The sequence below is a fragment of the Rhinoderma darwinii genome, chromosome 9, assembly GCF_050947455.1.
Source record: "Rhinoderma darwinii isolate aRhiDar2 chromosome 9, aRhiDar2.hap1, whole genome shotgun sequence".
Classification (NCBI taxonomy): Eukaryota; Metazoa; Chordata; class Amphibia; order Anura; family Rhinodermatidae; genus Rhinoderma; species Rhinoderma darwinii.
This window is the reverse complement of record NC_134695.1, coordinates 64316733-64335277: the sequence shown is the minus strand read 5'-3', so window position 1 is coordinate 64335277 and position 18545 is coordinate 64316733. Positions and strand designations below refer to the sequence as shown.

At 45.0% G+C, this 18545-nt stretch overlaps 1 protein-coding gene across 5 annotated transcripts in view; it reads right to left on the bottom strand.

Moving 5' to 3' along the window:
• The window catches only part of CAPRIN1 (cell cycle associated protein 1), a 34950-nt gene extending 17016 nt beyond the window's left edge, over window positions 1-17934 (bottom strand). For 2 of the 5 annotated variants that reach the window (XM_075837994.1, XM_075837998.1), the window contains exons 1-2: window positions 11877-11978; window positions 10670-10810 (exon numbers count right to left, since the gene is read on the bottom strand). In XM_075837994.1, the coding sequence (XP_075694109.1) occupies window positions 10670-10810; window positions 11877-11891 (156 nt within the window). In that variant the 5' untranslated portion in view covers window positions 11892-11978. Of the gene's footprint in view, window positions 1-4882; window positions 5018-10669; window positions 10811-11876; window positions 11979-12162; window positions 12327-17910 lie in introns of those variants that run through there. The other 3 variants (XM_075837996.1, XM_075837995.1, XM_075837997.1) reach the window with 3 other exon arrangements.
• Window positions 17935-18545: the final 611 nt, after the last annotated feature.

Below are 18545 nucleotides of genomic sequence, written 5' to 3'. Positions count from 1 at the left end.
CCATATTAATGGCTGGAATACCCTTTAAACTTTGCAGAATGGGAACCTATGGAATAAGTGATAAATGTTACATTAAATGGGGGTCCAACCACTGATCACTAGAACGGAGAACCTGGTCCCTCCACACCGAGGAGTTGTATGGGGCGCTGGTTTCTTATGTTCATCGGAGCGCTGCTGTTCCAAACAATTACGGTGAGGTACAAAAACAGCCAAGTGAGAGAAGTTGGATCCCCAACAAACTAACATTTATCACCTATACATGGGATGGGTGATAAAATGTTAAATGACTGGAACAGCCCTTAAAGTTTCTGGTTAACAAAAGTACATACACAACCTAGTAATGTAAAATTGGAAAGTCATTATTATCTTTATCTAGGTTCATTTATCGTGCAGTGCGGAGTTCTCTCATTAAAGGGAATGCATTACTTTATCAATTAAAAGTCTATACTGGAACTTTTTTTATTGTAATCCTGCCCTCTGCAGAGAATAAGAACTGCTAACCCTGGCTCCAGTGTACACAGCACGAGCAAAACTCATCTCTACAGAACAGGGAAGGTCAGTTAAAGCATTCACTGGCCGGTGTGAAAACTGCAATTTTAAAAGGCCCTTTTACACGGGCCAATTATTGGCAAACAAGCTCGTTCCCCACAGGGCAACGATCAGCCGATGAACGAGCGATCGCTTCGTTTCCGCAGCAGAAAATATCATCGTTGGCAGCAGATCTCCCGGTGTAAACAGAAAGATGTGCTGCGGACATGATAGAAATGTATGGGGACGAGCGATCTGAATTTGGTTGTTTCTGCAAGTTTCAATCAACTGAATAGGACAGTCGTGGAAATGTCTGCAATAAATCTGCTGTGTGCAAACTTATCCTGTTTGTTTTTGGGGACTTATTAAAAAAAAGTCAAACAAATTATTATCTTGTTTTACAAAAACTTAATTAACCCCTATCCGCACGAGGACGTACAGTTACTGAGTTTTTCCCGGTGCACACTGTCGGCGACAGCGGACACTCCACTCTTGCTGACCAGCGGTCCTTTGCCGCTGATTTCGACGAATTAACCCCTTAAATTCGGCGATCGGTTGAAATCGGCGAATTTTGGGGGTTTCTAACATATCGGCAGACCCCGGTCCGAAATCGCGGGGTCTGCCGATAGTTAGTATGGCAAACGGAAGCCAAACAATGGCTTCCGTGTCTGCCATGGACGGAAGCCCATCAGGACCAACCTTCGGCTGGTCCTGATAGGCTTCCTGTCAGAGTGACAGGAAGTCACTGTGTCGTTCCCGATGGCACACTTTCGGCGACACGGTGTGCATCGGGAACTTGGAGATCAGCTGTCCCCGACAGCTGACACTCTCCAGTGTTGCCGATTAGCGGCTCATCGCCGCTGATTTCGGCAATTAACACGTTACATGCGGGGCTCGATTGCGATCCCCGCATGTACAGGGTTTGTAGCACATCAGCAGCCGTCATGCAATCGTGGGGGCTTCTGATGCTTGTGATGGCACCCGGGGGCCAGACAACGGCCTCCGGGTCTGCCATGTATGGAAGCCTATGAGGATCAGCCTCTGACTGGTCCTAGTAGACTTATTGTCAGAGTGACTGTGACGTCACACTGACAGTTGGAATACGTTCCACTACCTAGGTAGTGTAATGTATTCTAGCAGCGATCAGAGCTGCAGGTCAAAAAAATAAAGTGTAAAAAGTAAAAAAAGTTAATAAAAATGTTTTATAAAAGTGTAAAAATAAGTTTTTGTTTTCCTATAATAAGTCATATATTATAGGTAAAAAATGAAACCGTAAAAAAAAAAGTACACATATTTGGTATCACCGTGTTCGTAACGACCCAAACTATGAAACTATAATGTTAATTTTTCCGCACGATGAACGCCACAAACAAAATAAACGGAAAACTATGTCAGCGTCGCTATTTTTTGGTCACCACCCCTCCCAAGATATAGAATAAAAAGTGATCAAAAAGTCGCATTTACCCCAAAATGGTACCAATAAAAACTACAACCCGTACCACAAAAAACAAGACCTCCCACAGCTTTTTTGATGAAAAAATAAAAAAAGTTACGGCTCAGAATAGCGTGTCCCAGAAAATATTATTTTATAGAAACTTAATTTTATTGTGCAAACGCTGCAAAACGTAAAAAAAACTATACACATATGGTATCGGCGTAATCGTACCGACCCGCAGAATAAAGTAAAACGTAATTTATTGCGCACGGTGAACGCTGTAAGAAATTAAGAATTTAAAGCGCCAAAATCATTGTTTTTTGGTCACCTTAGCTCTAAAAAAGATCCTGTTGGGTCAAAATGCTCAATATACCCCTAGAAAATTCCTTGAGGGGTGTAGTTTCCAAAATAGGGTCACTTTTGGGGGGTTTCCACTGTTTTGGTCCCTCCGGGGCGTTGCAAACCCGACATGGCACTGAAAACCAATCCAGCAAAATCTGCGCTCCAAAATCCAAAAGGCGCTCCTTCCCTCCTGAGCCCTGCTGTGGGTCCAAACATCAGTTTACGACCACATATTGAGTATTGCCGTAATCTGGAGAAATTGCTTTACAAATGTTGGGGTACGTTTTCTCCTTTATTCCTTGTAAAAATGAAAAAATTCTGTTTCCACAGAAAAATAGGTAATTTTCATCTTCACAGACTAATTCCACTAAATTCTGCAAAAAAACTGTGAGGTCAAAATGCTAAGTATACCCCTAGAAAAATGCCTTGAGGGGTCTAGTTTCCAAAATGGGGTCACTTTTGGGGGGTTTCGACTATTTAGGTACCACAAGACCTCCTCAAACCTGACATGGTGCATAAAATATATTCCTAAAAAAAAGGAGGCCCCAAAATCCACTTTGCTTCTGAGGCCGGTGTTTCAGTCCATTAGGACACTAGGGCCACATGTTGGATATTTCTAAAATCTGCAGAATCTGGGCAATAAATATTGAGTTGCATTTCCCTGGTAAAACCTTCTGTGTTACAGTTTTTTTTTTTTATTACAAATGAATTTCGGCAAAAAAAATGAAATTTGTAAATTTCACCTCTACTTTGCCTTAATTCCTGTGAAACGCCTAAAGGGTTAAAATACTTTCTGAATGCTGTTTTGAATACCTTGAGTGGTGCAGTTTTAAAAATGGGGTGATTTATGGGGACTTTCTAATATATAAGGCCCTCAAAACCACTTCAGAACTGAACTGGTCCCTGAAAAAATGGCCTATTGAAATTTTCTTGAAAATATGAGAAATTGCTGCTAAAGTTCTAAGCCTTGTAACGTCCTAGAAAAATAAAAGTACGTGAAAAAAAATGATGCAAACATAAAGTACACATATGGGAAATGTTAACTAGTAACTATTTTGTGTGGTATTACTATCTGTTTTACAAGCAAACACATTTAAATTTAGAAAAATGGGAATTTTTGCTAAAATTTGAAGTTTTTCACAAATAAATATTGAATTTATCGACCAAATTTTTTTCACTAACATAAAGTACAATATGTCACGAGAAAACAATCTCAGAATCGCTTGGATCGGTAAAAGCGTTCCGGAGTTATTACCACATAAAGGGACACGTCAGATTTGAAAAAATCATCTGTGTCCACAAGGCCAAAACAGGCTGTGTCCTAAAGGGGTTAAAAGGGAATTTCAAATCACTTTCGGATTGATGGCGATACAACTGCCAGGACCCCCACTGATTTTGAGAATGAAGGGCCGCAGCGCTGCTGCTGTCTTAAAAGTGTAGTTAAACGTTCAACAAACTTCTGACATGTCATAAGTTTGTATTGCTGGGGGTCCGAGCACTGAGACCCCCACCAATCGCTAGAACGAAGCAGCTGAAGCATTCGTGTGAGCGCTCAGCTGCTTTGTTTCTGTTCTGCTTTTTCCGGAAAGCCGATGTATCGGAGTACAGGCTCATAGACTTTCTATTGAGTCCGTACACCGATACATTTATTTCCGGTAAAAGCCTAACAAACACGAAGCAGCTGAGCGCTCACACGAACGCTTCAGCTGCTTTGTTCTAGCGATTGGTGGGGGTCTCCGTGCTCGGACCCCCACCAATACAATCTTCACTATGACATGTCAGAAGTTTGTTGAACGTTTAGCTACACTTTAAGATCACTGTGCACAATGCCAAGCGTCTGCTGGAGTGGTGTAAAGCACCTCGCCACTGGACTCTGGAGCAGCGCGTGCTCTGGAGTGCAGATTTTGCCCTGCCTGCACTCTCTTTGCCGCGTTTTTTGCGGCCTCTTCATAGTTCACCAGGCACAGCATCATACACATCCGTAGCGGCTGTGCCTGGGATTGCAGCTCAGTCCCAGACCTGTAGTTCACATTAACCTGTCAGTCTAAATGCACAAAAAGCTCTAAAACCACCATTGATGTATAAAAATCATCATTAGCAGGAAAAGTCGCTCGCGTTGAACCCCCCCCCCCCCTCGGAAATAGCCATAGGAAAGTTACCCTCATTTATCATAACGTTGGCCGCGGTGCTCATATCAACCAATCAGATATTATCTTTAATTTCTGAAAGCTATGCTCTGATTGGCTGCTATAAGCAACAAGGCTATTACCTCTGTTGATTTTGATACCCAAGGCGCAATGGGGGAGATTTATCAAAGAGAGTACAAAGGAAAAGTGAAGCAGTTGCCGACAGCAACCAACCAGATTGCGGCTTTCATTTTCCAACGGGCCTCTGACAAATGAGGTGGGATCTGATTGGTTTCTATGGGCAACTCCTCCACTTTTCCTTTGCAGCAGTTGTGTTTGTGTCGCTTTTAGACTCAAACGTCCTAATATTTACTATCAGATCATTCTCCTGCAAAGGGGGGGGGGGGGGGGTGATATTTCTAGAATTATTTTTTAACACTAAAACACGCACATCCCTAGGAGCAGTAGTTGTCGGATAGGAGTTGTATTTCACCGGTTGCCATAGACACGGGGGGGGGGGATAGTCAGTGTGACGTCCCCGCAGCGGTGTACACGGGGGACCGGGCCTCATCCTCACACGATGCGGAGACGTCACCTCCTGCCCGGCCGGGACACAATGAGGCTGTGCAGGAGACTACAATACCCCTCCCCCCACCGCGCCTGACACTGGGAGCCGCCATGTTTATCCGCGGCCTAGTCCATGTGCGGCGGCCCGGGATCTGCCCGACACACAGAGCAGAGATACCGCTGCGGGAGGAGGAGGGCGGCGCTGACGACTGCGCTCCACACTGCCGGCATTTATCTATAGACACACGGGCGGCGGCTCCATGTCCTGCCGGGGACACAGACACGTGCGGCCCCCACTATCCACCAGACGCCTATTAACCCTTAGGGCGATACATCGTACCTGCGACTCTACAGCTGTCGCCGAACTACAACTCCCAGCATGTCCTGAGCGCCATAGGCTGCCTAGGCATGGTGAGAGTTGTAGTGCCACAGGTAGCATATAAAACAGGTACATTTGCCGCAGCCATAACCAGTCAGAAGTAGTTAGGTCTTATTTACACTGCACTTTTGGTGCAATTTTTGAGGACACAACCAGAGCTATGCCTCCCTTTACGATCCAGCTTCTAAAACTGCGCTGTGTGAATAAGGCCTTACAATGATGGTCTCTGACCGAGCACAACGTCCAATGGGAATGCGTGTCATTACATTTTTCTTGGTAGTTAAAAAGATACAATTGTGTCCGTCTCAGGACGTGGAAAGGAGGGGGGTCACTAATAAGGTCACTGCGTACCCCACTACAATCCCAATAGTAGGGGGAAAAGTTAACGCAAACTATAGAAAACCAACAGCGAAGAATGATTTTCCATGGTCCGGCTGCTCGCAGTATTATTTCTGTGTATCGCTGCACATCCGATAATTTGCAGCGGTCAGAACGTTTTATTTGAACAGCCATATATCTGGCGCAAAACATCCCATTATTGGTGCCAAGTGTGCGGTGATAACGCCGGGTATGAGAGCGAAAATCATCTATAGGTTTACAACAGACGAATCAAAGTTCACAACCCAAAAGCTTCAGTACAAGCGACATGAAAATGAAGGTTTATCAGCATTTTCTACAGTCCGGCTTATAAGTGTAAGGGCTTATTCACACGAACAAGTGAAAACTCTGATGTGTAGAACGATTAAGGTGGCCCCGTGCGGGACCCGTTTTCACAGTTTCCTCATAGACTCGAGGCTATGGAGGGATCCGTGAGAACGGAACAAAATAAGACATGTTCTATTCAACGGAGCTTTCACACCGTCCATTAAAACAAAGGCCGTGTGAACGGCCCCATTGAAATACACGCGTCCGTGTGACAGCCGTTGTTTTAACGGGCGTCACACAGACGTATACAACGTTCGTGTAAATAAGCAAAATAGGCTGTGTTCACATCAGAGTTGGTTTCCGTTGAGGGATTCCATCGGAGGAACCCCTCAACGCAAACCATAGGCTCAGTTTGCCTTACCACTGATTTCAATGGTAATGCTTCCGTTTGTCACCTTTGTGTAAGATTTCCGTTTTTTTGACGGAGTCAATAGCGCAGTCGACTACGCGATTGATTTAGTAAAAAAAAAAAAAAACATAAGCACGGGAAGCAGTACCATTGAAATCGATGGTAATGCAAACGGAAGCTGTGGTTTCCGTTGAGGGGTTCCTCCAACGGAATGGTCTGAAGGAATCCCTCAACGGAAACAGGCCCTAAGACAGTGATCCCCGTACTATGGTTCTACTGCAGTTATAAACTACAACTCCCAGCATGCCGAGAGCCACAGTACGGAGGCCACTGGTGTGGAAACAGAACAAACACCTATTAAATATAGATCTCTGATACCTGAGCACATTACTCATTACAACCCATTACTGTAGCTTCAGACCATACTGACAAATATCATCACGATTAGGGCTCATGCACACAACCGTTGCCTTTTTGCGGACCACAAGACACGGATCCTGGCGGCTTCCATGTGCGGCTCTTTCTTCCTTAGCAAACCCACACACTAGAAGACGGACTGCAAATACGGACATGAAAGGGACCGGTTTTGTAACTTGCGGAAACAGAAACAAAAAAAATCCACACAAAAAATTTTTTTTTAAAACAAATGCGTGCATAGCCCAAAAGAAATAAATGCCTCAATATGCTACCCGCAAAAAAACGGATATGACACTGAAGAAAAACAACGGTCGTGTTCATGAGCTCTAACGCAAACAATGAAAGGCCAGAATTTCAGTGATAAGGGGACATGCCACTGGCAACAATCATTCCTGAGCTGTGACCTCAATGTTTCACAAGTTTCCACAGACGCAAAAAATTCAAACCCGCTTGACTTCGTGTGACTGGTGTCGCGGTAACTTGTGGGTCGTGAAGTGACGACATTCACTTAAATTACCTGCGACGTTGCAGAGCAAAACACAGATATTTGGCTGTGCGACTTCACTGCCATGCAGCCCCAGCCTTACGGACATTGTCAGATTTATTGCGATTATTGCAACTCATTTTTCCTATAGCAAATTATTGAAGTCGCAGAACAATTGATCCGTGACGCTGCGTCACCCCGGCCTACACTGAACATTTCCTGCAGTCCGGCTGCATCGATTAGCGCTATTACTTCTCTCATGGTCATCAGCGATGGGCACCTTTACATCTGTATGAGGAGCTTTTCCACCCCCTGGGGCAATTCCCCATGAAGGGCAGTGACACAGGCAACGCAGACAATGTGGGAAGGTCAAGTTCATGGCCAAACAAGTACAGACACCCTAAACCGCGCACATGATACAGGGACTTGAATGCAGTTCAGTTTTTACTCAAGCTGAACCTATAAAGCCCAGTAAGGCTGAATTCACACATCGCATATTTGTGAAGGATGTTGATGCAGATTTTTGAACTATAAGCGATTTAAAAAAGGAATAGGAAATATAAAAGGAAGAACTTGTACTTCTCCCTTATGTATCCAATTCTGCCTTTGACTCAAAAATCTGCAACAATTACGCGATGTGTGAATCCAGCCTTAGGCTGTAATTACACATGCAGTTTTCATGGCAGTTTTTGATGCCGATTTTTGGGGCCAAATACAGGAGTGAATGCAAAAAGAGAGGAGACATTTAAGTATTTTCTTTATATTTTTTCCTTCAATTTGAATCCGCACCTGGATTTGGCACAAAAGAAACAAAACTGCTACTGCCGCAAAAACTGCATGTGTGATTCCAGCCTAAAGCCGGGCATACATATTAGGAGTATGTCGGCAGAATGTGCAGATTTCGGATAACCATCTAATGTGTATGCGGCGCCCCGACTCCACCAACGGCAATGGAAAGAAGGGTCGGGCAACCCTTTTGTTCGTTACTAGATAGACTCCCCTGGCAGGGGCTTGACCGTGGCCTTCTCATTTTTACCTATTGAAAACACGTGCACGCTCAACCCGAGCCGAGTGTGAATGTGCATGGGGGAGTCGGGAGGAACAGCTGTTGGCCGAACGGTAGTTCAGGAAGTTATCTAAAGTATATGGCCGGAGAACTGTGAATGGGCTGAAGAGTCAGGCCTGGCGGTTATCCTGGCGGTTATCCTGGCTCTCCCTGTACCGTGTTGATGCACTTAGAGGAATCGATCATACTATACTATCCTGTTTGAAAAAAGCGCTCCCATGAAAAGTATTATTCCTTTGCCGATTAGTAATGGGCATCTTGTAGACATATGTCATTTGTATTTTCTCACCCAGCAAGTATTCATTCAAATACAACCTCCGTTCCGGTTCCATGCTCAGTCACGTGATCGCCAGTCAGTCCTGTGTGTGGACCGGGACTCAGAATGGGAGTCTCATAGTCTTGCATAGAGATACTATGTCTTTGCACCCTCAAACTAAAGCTTTATCAACAGCAATTTAGGGTTCATATTACAGCTGCAACAGCTGTCTTCTGTGATTTGTCTGTACCATAGACTTCTATGTGATCTAGCTTCAGTTCAGTAGAACCATGGGGGAGGCCGGGAGCGGTTTTCACTTGTATTGTGCCCTTTCAGTTTGATATTATTGACAGCAAAAACAGCGAAGTCCGCAGCACTCTTTTTACCATTAAGAAAACCGAACTCATATGGAAACCTGACAGACTCCATCGTAAGTCTATGGGATCCAACAGAATATGTTGGGAAACAGTTTTAAAACTTAGTCATACCTGGCGAGGCTGCATTTTAAACCCAAGCCATGAAGATAGTATGAACAGAGTCTAATAAAGACCCCAAAAATGCAGCCATATTACAACCAACTTAAAGCGATCCTCCGGTCTCAGGACAAAATTATAAATGTAATGGGATATATGGAGGTTATATTACCTCCAGTTGTGCCCCTCTGCTGTGTATCCGCCTTTTTAGGGTCCCCTCTGTGTGGTGTCAAATTGGCCACAGCAATTCTCAGACTTAAGGCAGACAAGCGTTAATAAAACGCTCGTTGACGATTGTTCCCTTGTTTACACAGGGCAATTATCAGCAGATGAACGAGCAAACGCTCGATCATCTGCTGGTTACATCGTTTTAAATAAGTAAAATCTTATCGTGGTCGGCAGCTCAGCTGCCGACATGATAATAATAATAATGTATGGGGACGAGCGATCGGAGTAACGACCGCTCGTCCCCATCCATAGCTCCGTGTGGCAGGAGCAAGCGAACGCCGAACAATGATGTCTCGTTGATCGGCGCTCGCTGCACCGGACGCTTATCTGCTGGTGTATAAGAGCCTTGAGTCTAAGACACTCCCTGTTGACGGATCACATGAGCAGATCTGGCCAATCCGAAAACAGTGCGAGTGTCCAGTCTAAGAAGCGCTACAGCTATTTTGGGACAGCACAGAGGGGACCCTAAAACAGTGGCTGCACAGCATAGGGGCACAACTGGAGTGCACCAAGTAATAGAACTCCATATACACCATTATATTTTAAATGTTGTCCCGGAGGGTCTAATCTCAACCATGAACTAATTAAAAAAAAAAAAAGAAAAACCGGTATTGCTGCGGTTTGATGAAAATTACATACAAAGACAAACCAGATTCGGATGCTCTAAGCCCTCTTGCACGCGACCGAGTGCCACTCGAGCGTTTTTTCACGGCATCCGAATGGCACCCAATAGTTTTCACAGACCCTTTCACTTTAGTGGGTGAATCGGGCCATGAAAACGGACCTCTCTTATTCATGGAAAGATAGAGCATGTCCTTTCTTTCCACGGATCACGGACGGGACTCGGGCGGCACACACGGTCGTCTGCATTAGGGCTAAAAGTGCAATATTGCAGAAAAATGTTCTACAAACACTTCAAATAAATAAGCTCATTTCCTAGCCAAAGGGCAGTTAGAATTGCAGCAGCACATGGCAGGGGGTTACGTTACCGAGCCCGGATGGCGATTGATGTGATCACCAAGGCTGGTACTAAGTACTGAGCGGGTACTACTTCAGATCAAGCAGGTGCTCATGAATTCACTATCAGGAGAAACTTCAGGTTCATTCACACGTTGCGGTTGAGCGGTTAGAACCACATCACGTTTTTAAAGCAACTTGGCGCATTTTTGCACTAAAAACACACCAAAACAGTATAAAAATGCCTTTTTCAATACGGTTCTAAACGCAAGGTGTGAATGGACCCTTATGTACATAGCCTGCAATCGGCTGCCGTATGTACAGCGTATCCTTCATATCATGCAGCAACGTACAAACCTTCTTCTTTTCAAGGTTCCGTATCTTCTTGTCTAGGACCCCCAGGATCTGTTTCATGGCCTCACTCTGTATGTTTCCAGTACCAGTCGCCATTGCCTCGCCGGAGCCCGGCACAGCCTTGCTGCTGGTGGCTGAGGGCATCTAAGAAAGAAAGATGTATTAGCATCCCTCCTTACAAGCACAGGTGACAATAGCCACGCACATTCACTTGTCTCCCAATCAGATGACCACGCTTATACATATCCGCTCACCCGTAGACCTGTAGATAATTCTGCGCAGCGAACCAGTTTCTGCAGCCTTTGCACCTACGTTGATAACCCGACTCAGAGCTGAACAAAACCCAGGTGACGCACGCAGCTTATAAAAAGCAGCATCCGAGACCGAGATAGCGGGTACTGATATTTACCAAGGAGGCGACTAGACTCCTTTTGCACTTGCTGGGTAAATTTAAGTGCCAGCTCCCTGGGTCCATGATGTCACTTGCTCCCTTTTCATGTCGAGAGGCCTTGTAGGGAGGGGAGTGTTATGGAGCACGTTCAATCTGAATAAGGCTGCGTTCACATTTGCGTTGGGGGCCTCCGTCGTAGATCCGCTCAAAGATACCGCACAAAATAGAGCAGCATGCTGCGATATTTCGTACGGTAATTTGACGGACACCCGGCGGAAACCCATCGAAGTCGATAAGCGCAGTTGGCATCCATCACGTAACAGATCCAGCTCTTTGGGTTTTTTCAGTTCTGTAGCAGAACGCAGATGTGAATGAAGCCTTAGGGGTGATCGTCAAGGGTCAGGGACCTGGAACCAACTTCCAGTTATTGTCGGGGGGAGGTTTTAATAGAGAGAATATGTAGTATTACATGTCAGCCATGAAAGAAGTTGCTCTTAGCAGCTGCACACATATAAAGGGGGCATCCAAGAAGGATGAACCCCACTGATATTCATACACCCTAATTGGGCAAACGTATCGGGGTTAATATTTATGAGACTACCCCTTTAAATCACCTTAAAATTTAATATTGAAGTGTCAATAATAGGTTTTAAGGCGCTAAAAAAAATAATAAATAAAATCAGATCATTCCATTGAGATTTTCTGCAATAAAGTTTTATTATTCCCCCAGCTGAAAAAAAAAAGGGGGGGGGGTCATTGCCCCCAAAAAGCAAGATAGGTAAAGTGCAGTGCTGCTGCCCAATGAACCAGGACCCTCACCAGACACTGAGGCATCCGGGCAGCGCTGTTGGTCAGTCATAGAAGACCAATGTAGATGTGAAAAGGTCAATTTTTAATGGTTCCCAATAACGGGACGAGCAGCAGCCACAACTCCCCATCCCCAAAGTGAGAGGACACATAATTCAAATACAGATTAATCCATCCGCCGATAGAGAAAATAATCCCCATCGCGTCCCTATTATCCCTTCACAATTAAGAATTACTACGACCGGAAACCTGCCCGCTTTCGCGGTCCGGTTATGTTGGCATCGCCCTCCCTCCCCACCTTTCAGGGTCTCCGCGGTGTGTCGGTCACGGGGCCTGAGCGCTGGTCGCGGTGTGAGGTTGAGAGAGGAGTCGCCGCCGCCACTGCCGCCTCACCGAGCTAATGAGGCCGAGAGACAGGAAGCGGAGGGATTTACACAGCTGGGGACCTAATCTGGGCTGCCCGTGAAAGCGCCTGAAATGTGAAGCATAACGTGCTCTTTCCCGCTATTCTTTGCCTGTCGGGGCGCTGTGCCGAGCTCTGGAGACGCGCTTCTTTTCCTTAAAATATTCGGTACAAGCCTGAGATTGTAAAAAGAAGCATCAGGCGCGCGCGGCGAGCCTAAATGGACAATGGAGGGCAATAGGCAGGGTCGAGGACCAGCGAGAAGGGGCGGGGTTTATATTTATGAAAGAGGCGGTCTTAGGCTAATACAGACTTTTAACCCCGACTTGAATTAAAGAGGCAGTGCTTTCATTGTTTTCTTTGTAAGAATGTAGTAGTATATTTGTGTTACTGGCGCAGTCATCGGGGTCCCTATTACTTCTTCCCTCCCCCCCTATTAAATAACGATTTGCATAAGTTCTACCTAAAACGTTATCATTTTTCCGCCAATCTAGCAGTACGAGCTTTCGTTTTTTTGCGGGAGGAGTTGTAATTTTTCACGGCAATATTTATTGTACCATACAATGTACTGGGAAACTGAAAAAAATTTCTTTGTAGGGTTAAATGGGGAAAAAAAATATAAAATTTTTTTTTTCAATTAAGCGGTAAGAGTAGCGGCCCCTAGTGGTACAATTTGGGGTTACGAGACATTTTATTTCATTTTCTGTAGGAGATGGGATAACCGAAAAACAGCGATTCCAGTGTTTCAACTTTTTTTTCTTATGGCATTTACCCTGTGGTTTAAATAATGTTAAATTGTAATAGTTTAGACTTATACGGACGTGGCGATACCACTTAGGTTTACGATTTTGGGGGGAATTTTTTTTTTTTGTACATAAGAAAAAACAAAATTTTTTTTTTTTTTAGTAGTCCCCCTAGAGGACTTGAACCAGCGATCGTTGGATTGCTTGCACGATATACTGTAATACTAACGTGTAGCATTATATCATGAATTTAACAGGATTCCGACAGGGCTTAAAAGGATTACAAAGACGGTAGACCTTCATTCGGCTCCCAGGCTGCCATGACAACCATAGTCACCTCGCGATGGTGTCACAGGGGGGGCTATGGGCGGTTAGAGGGGGCCATCCCCTCTTTCCAACGGCCTAGATGCTGATGACGCTACTCAGCATCCTAATGGCGTGCAAATGCACCTTTTTTTGCGACTTAGAATTTCATAAATATGGCTGACAAGTAACGTCATGCCCACTTGGCTAACATTAATCACAAAGTGGTGCATGCGCTCTACGGTGACATACTGTCCAAAACTTAGAGACAGTCCCAGCAACTGCCATATTCAATTTGTATCTGTGTCCTCAGGAAATTATCCGCAACCTGCTCTGCCATTCACTCCTCCTGGAGCGGAATCCCTGGCCAAAGCGTTGCCAACACTCCGGCCAGGGATTCCACTCTCATAGTGAGGCCCTGACGTCCCTGTCCATATATGGACAGTGACGTCAGGGGCTCCTCCAGGAGCGGAATCCTCGGCCAGAGAGCTGCTCAGCAACGCTCTGGCCAGGGCTTCTGCCCCTAGACAGGAACTCCCTCTCTACTAGCGGAAACCCGGGAATTCCACTCCTAGAGGGAGCCCGTCTAGTAGCGGAGTCCCCGACCAGAGCGTTGCCGACACCCTGCCATTTAGAGGGAGCCCCTGACATCCCTGTCCATATATCTCTCGGCAGATTTTTTAAAATCTCACCCACACTGCTGTTACTGTACTACACTATGGTATTCCCATAATACAATACGTTGCGTAAAATCCGTGTATACGCCTAGTGTGTTCCTACGCTTATTCACACTAATGTATTTTACGTCCGGACCTATGTTAGGCAATGGGGACGTTCAGACAGTCCGTGATTTTCACGCAGCCCTATACATGTCCTATACTTGGCCATTTTTCGCACAGCACGCACCCATTGAAGTCAATGGGTGCGTGAAATTCGCGCACGGCACACGGAAGCACTTTCTTGTGCCGCGCATGATTCGCGCTACAGTTGTCACATTATAGAAAGTATTAAGTTGCAATGAAAAAAAAAACTCATCCTGTGATTTGGGTTTCCGTTTCCTTAACCCTCTAATAACCAATTCAAAGAGCCATAACTTTTTATTTTTCCATAAAAACGGCTGTTTTAGGGCTTGTTTTTTGCGAGATGAGTTGTATTTTTTTTTAATGCCGCCATTTTAAGATCTAGTTCGTGTATTGATTAACTTTTCCTAACTTTTTTGTTGGGGGGGAATGGTAAAAAAAAACAGCAATTCCACCATTATTTTTTGCTTTTTACATTTACGATGTTTACCACGCGGCGTAAATAACATTTTATCTTTTTTTTATGGGTTGATACGATTACAGCGATACCAAATATGTATAGGTTTTTTATGTTTTACTCAATAAAAAAACGTTTGGTTTGTTTTATTGCTTAATGAAAACACTTTTTAAAGAAAATAATTAGTTTTTTAATCTTCCCGTTCCAAGAGCCGTCAGGCTGGGTTCACACCTGCGTTGTGTGTTCCGTCAGAGGAGCAGAACAAGGGAACAGACGCAACGGTTCCGTTGCACAATACACCGCCGCCGGCCTACGGAACCCATTGAATTGAATAAGTTTTGTCGACTTTCCGTCGGGGTGTCTGTGATTTTACGTGCTGTGCTATTGTATTTGGTAATCTCAAGCAGATCTGGGACGGAAATCCCTATTGGGGCCTCCTACGCAGCTGTGAGCGAGGCCTAACTTTTCTTTTTCGATCAATATAGCCATATGAGGTTTTTTTTGGGGTTGAGTGAGGCGGTATTCCCATGGCGTATTTTCAGCCATTTTGCGGCGCGTAAAAGCCACGAAAAAAGGCTGAAAATACGGGGAGCTGAACGCCTCCAAACATCTGCCCATTGATTTCAATTTCGAAAAACGGCGTTTCGTTCCCACAGTGCGTTTTTTTATGCGCCTTTTGTGAAAACGGCGCGTAAGAAAACGCCTCGTAAAAAAGAAGTGCTTGTCACTTCTTGAGCCGGTTGCTTAAAAAACGGCTGAAAATCAGGGGGGCGGTTTTCGCTTGAAAACAGCTCTGTATTTTACGCTGTTTTTGGTTTGCCATGTGAACATAGCCTAGTAGCTTTCATTGGTACCATTTTGTGGTACATAGGACATTTTGGATAACTTATAACATTTTCCGCGATCACATTAGCAGGCCACCGATGGGTGACAGAGGGAACCCCTTTCCTCTGTAAACCACTTAGATGCCGCAGTCGCTATTGACTGCGGTTTTTAAGGGGTTAAACGTCTGCAATCAAAGTTAATTCTGATCGCAGCCATTACAGCAGGAGCCTGGCGGTCTTCCAGGACACCTGTGCCAGGCTCATTGCCGATGCGCCGTAAAAGGCTTATGTATCGGAATAAGGCCCCTTAGTGACCACCGTGAAAAGACGTATTGGCGGTCACTAAGAGGTTAATACTTTTTCATAGCGCTTTCAAGACTATGGACATCAGAGTGCAATTTATTTTCAGTTGCATTAGTTTCTGTTGTCCACTAGGTGGCGCTTTCCAACTATCTTAGTCTAAACCCAGCTACAAAACATCAATAGTCCCGCTAATGCTTAGGGGATGTTCACACGGCCTATTTTCAGACGTAATTCTGGCGTTTTATGCCTCGAATTACGCCTGAAAAGACGGCTCCATTACGTCTGCAAACATCTGCCCATTGGCTGCAATGGATTTTACGATGATCTGTTCAGACGAGGTGTAATTTAACGCGCCGCTGTCAAAAGACGGCGCGTAAAAATACGCCCGCGTCAAAGAAGTGCATGTCACTTCTTTGGACGTTTTTGGAGCCGTTTTTCATTGACTCCATTGAAAAACAGCTACAATTACGTCCGTAATGGACGTCGCAAAAAACGCGTGCACTTGTAAAAACGTCTGAAATTCAGGAGCTGTTTTCGCCTGAAAACAGCTCTGTAATTTCAGACGTAAATTGTTAAGACGTGCGAACGTACCCTTAGGGTATGTTCACACAGAGAAAATTCTGCCTGGAAAAATCAGCTCGGGTGTTGCACCACAGGCGTTTTTTGACGCGTTTTTTACCTACTTCTTCAACAAGCAAAGGGAATAACCGCGAGCGGTTTTTGACATTTAATGTGCCAAAACCCGTCGCCCGTTTGCAGCGTTTTTTCCGTGTCCCATTGATTTCAATAGGGTCTTTGAGGCGGAAAACACCTCAAAATAGGGCATGTCGCTTCTTTTTCCCACGATTGTTTTTTTCTGCTAGCGGTAAAAAAATGCCTCCCCTCCAAACAATGGGAGGCAATTTCGGACGTTCTTTGCCGCGGTTTTTCCAATCAATGGGCAGATGTTTGGAGGCGTTCAACTTCCGCTTTTACAGACGTTTTTCGAGGTGTTTACGCCCCAAAAGACGGTTGAAAGCACTGCATGTGAACATACCCGTAGACCCAGGGGATTAAATTCAAGTTCCTGTGCCGAATGCAAAATCTGTAACAGAGCCTTCCAATATTACATACCTTATATAGTAACGGTATCCTCCTTATGTGGCAGAGAAATCGTTGGGCCACCTGAGAAACCAGGTGCAACTGCTATCATGGCACCTCATATACTTACACCCCTAGAAATGCACACACTGATGTATGAAAGCCCATCAAAGGGATAATAAACAATGATAACAGTACAGTGATAATGGACACAATGAGGTCACAGTACAGGGATAATGCAGAGGCGTAGCTAGGTTCTCCAGCACCCGGGGCAAAGATTCAGTTTGGCGCGCCCCCCCCCCACCTCTTTCCCGACTTCTCCTTCCCCCTCGCCGTGCTTATTTTCTCTACCAATCAATAACGTGTCATTTCTTTTCCACATTTCTTTTTATGTAACTCGAGCATAAAAACATTTGTACATTTTACAAGCAATATAGTTCTATACACAACACCAGAACCAAGCTCAGTACATATATACAGCACCAGAACCAAGCTCAGTACATATACACAGCACCAGAACAAAGCTCATTACATATATACAGCACCAGAACGAAGCTCAATACATATATACAGCCCCAGCACAAATACAGCTCAATTTGGTGCAACCCCTGCTGTATAGGTTTGCACTAATTTGTTTCCAGCTCCCAGCATGGCCCTAAGGGTATGTGCACACACACTAATTACGTCCGTGATTGACGGACGTATTTCGGCCGCAAGTCCCGGACCGAACACAGTGCAGGGAGTCGGGCTCCTAGCATCATACTTATGTACGATGCTAGGAGTCCCTGCCTCTCTGCAGGACAACTGTCCCGTACTGTAACCATGTTTTCAGTACGGGACAGTAGTTCCACGGAGAGGCAGGGACTCCTAGCATCGTACATAAGTATGATGCTTGGAGCCCGGCTCCCTGCACTGTGTTCGGTCCGGTACTTGCGGCCGAAATACGTCCGTCAATTACGGACGTAATTAGTGTGTGTGCACATACCCTAACAATGGTAAGGATATGCTGGGAGTTGCGGTTTCACAAAAAATAAATCATATCATAATCATACCACCCATCATCTCGCTGCAGATCATACAGTGACTACAGTGCTGATTAGAGGCAGAATAAACATTTACATTAAGTGACTCACCGGTAACGTCTCAGATTCTAGTTCTTTTTCTCCATCCGGTCCAGACCTCTATGATGACTTCTCCCGATCACAGCCCATTTCTGCAGTTTGCCACTCAGATATCTTCAGCTTCTCACATTTCCAACATTTCTACACCTATAAACAAAGATAAAGCTCTCATTATACCACACACTACGCCCCTAAATATAATAGCATACCATACACTGCACCTCTAATTATAATAGCACCATACACTGTGTCCCCAACACACACCGTGCCCCCTGTAGATAGTGCCGCCCATAGAGCCCCCTGTAGATAGTGCCCCCATATAGCCCACCCCTGTAGTGTTCCACAAATAGCTCCCCCTATAGTGCTCCACAGATAGCCCACCCCTGTAGATATAGCCCACCCCTGTATATAGTGCCCCATAGATAGCCCACCCATGTATATAGCCCCCCTGTAGATATCGCCCACCCCTGTATATAGTGCTCCACAGATAGCCCACCCCTGTATATAGCCCCCCGTAGATAAAGCCACACACTTTTTTATTATGATAAAATAACAAACTATTCAAACTCACCTTAAAGGGAAGGGGTCATGATTTTTTTTTTACTATTATTATATTGCTTTTAATATGATATTAACATACATTTTAT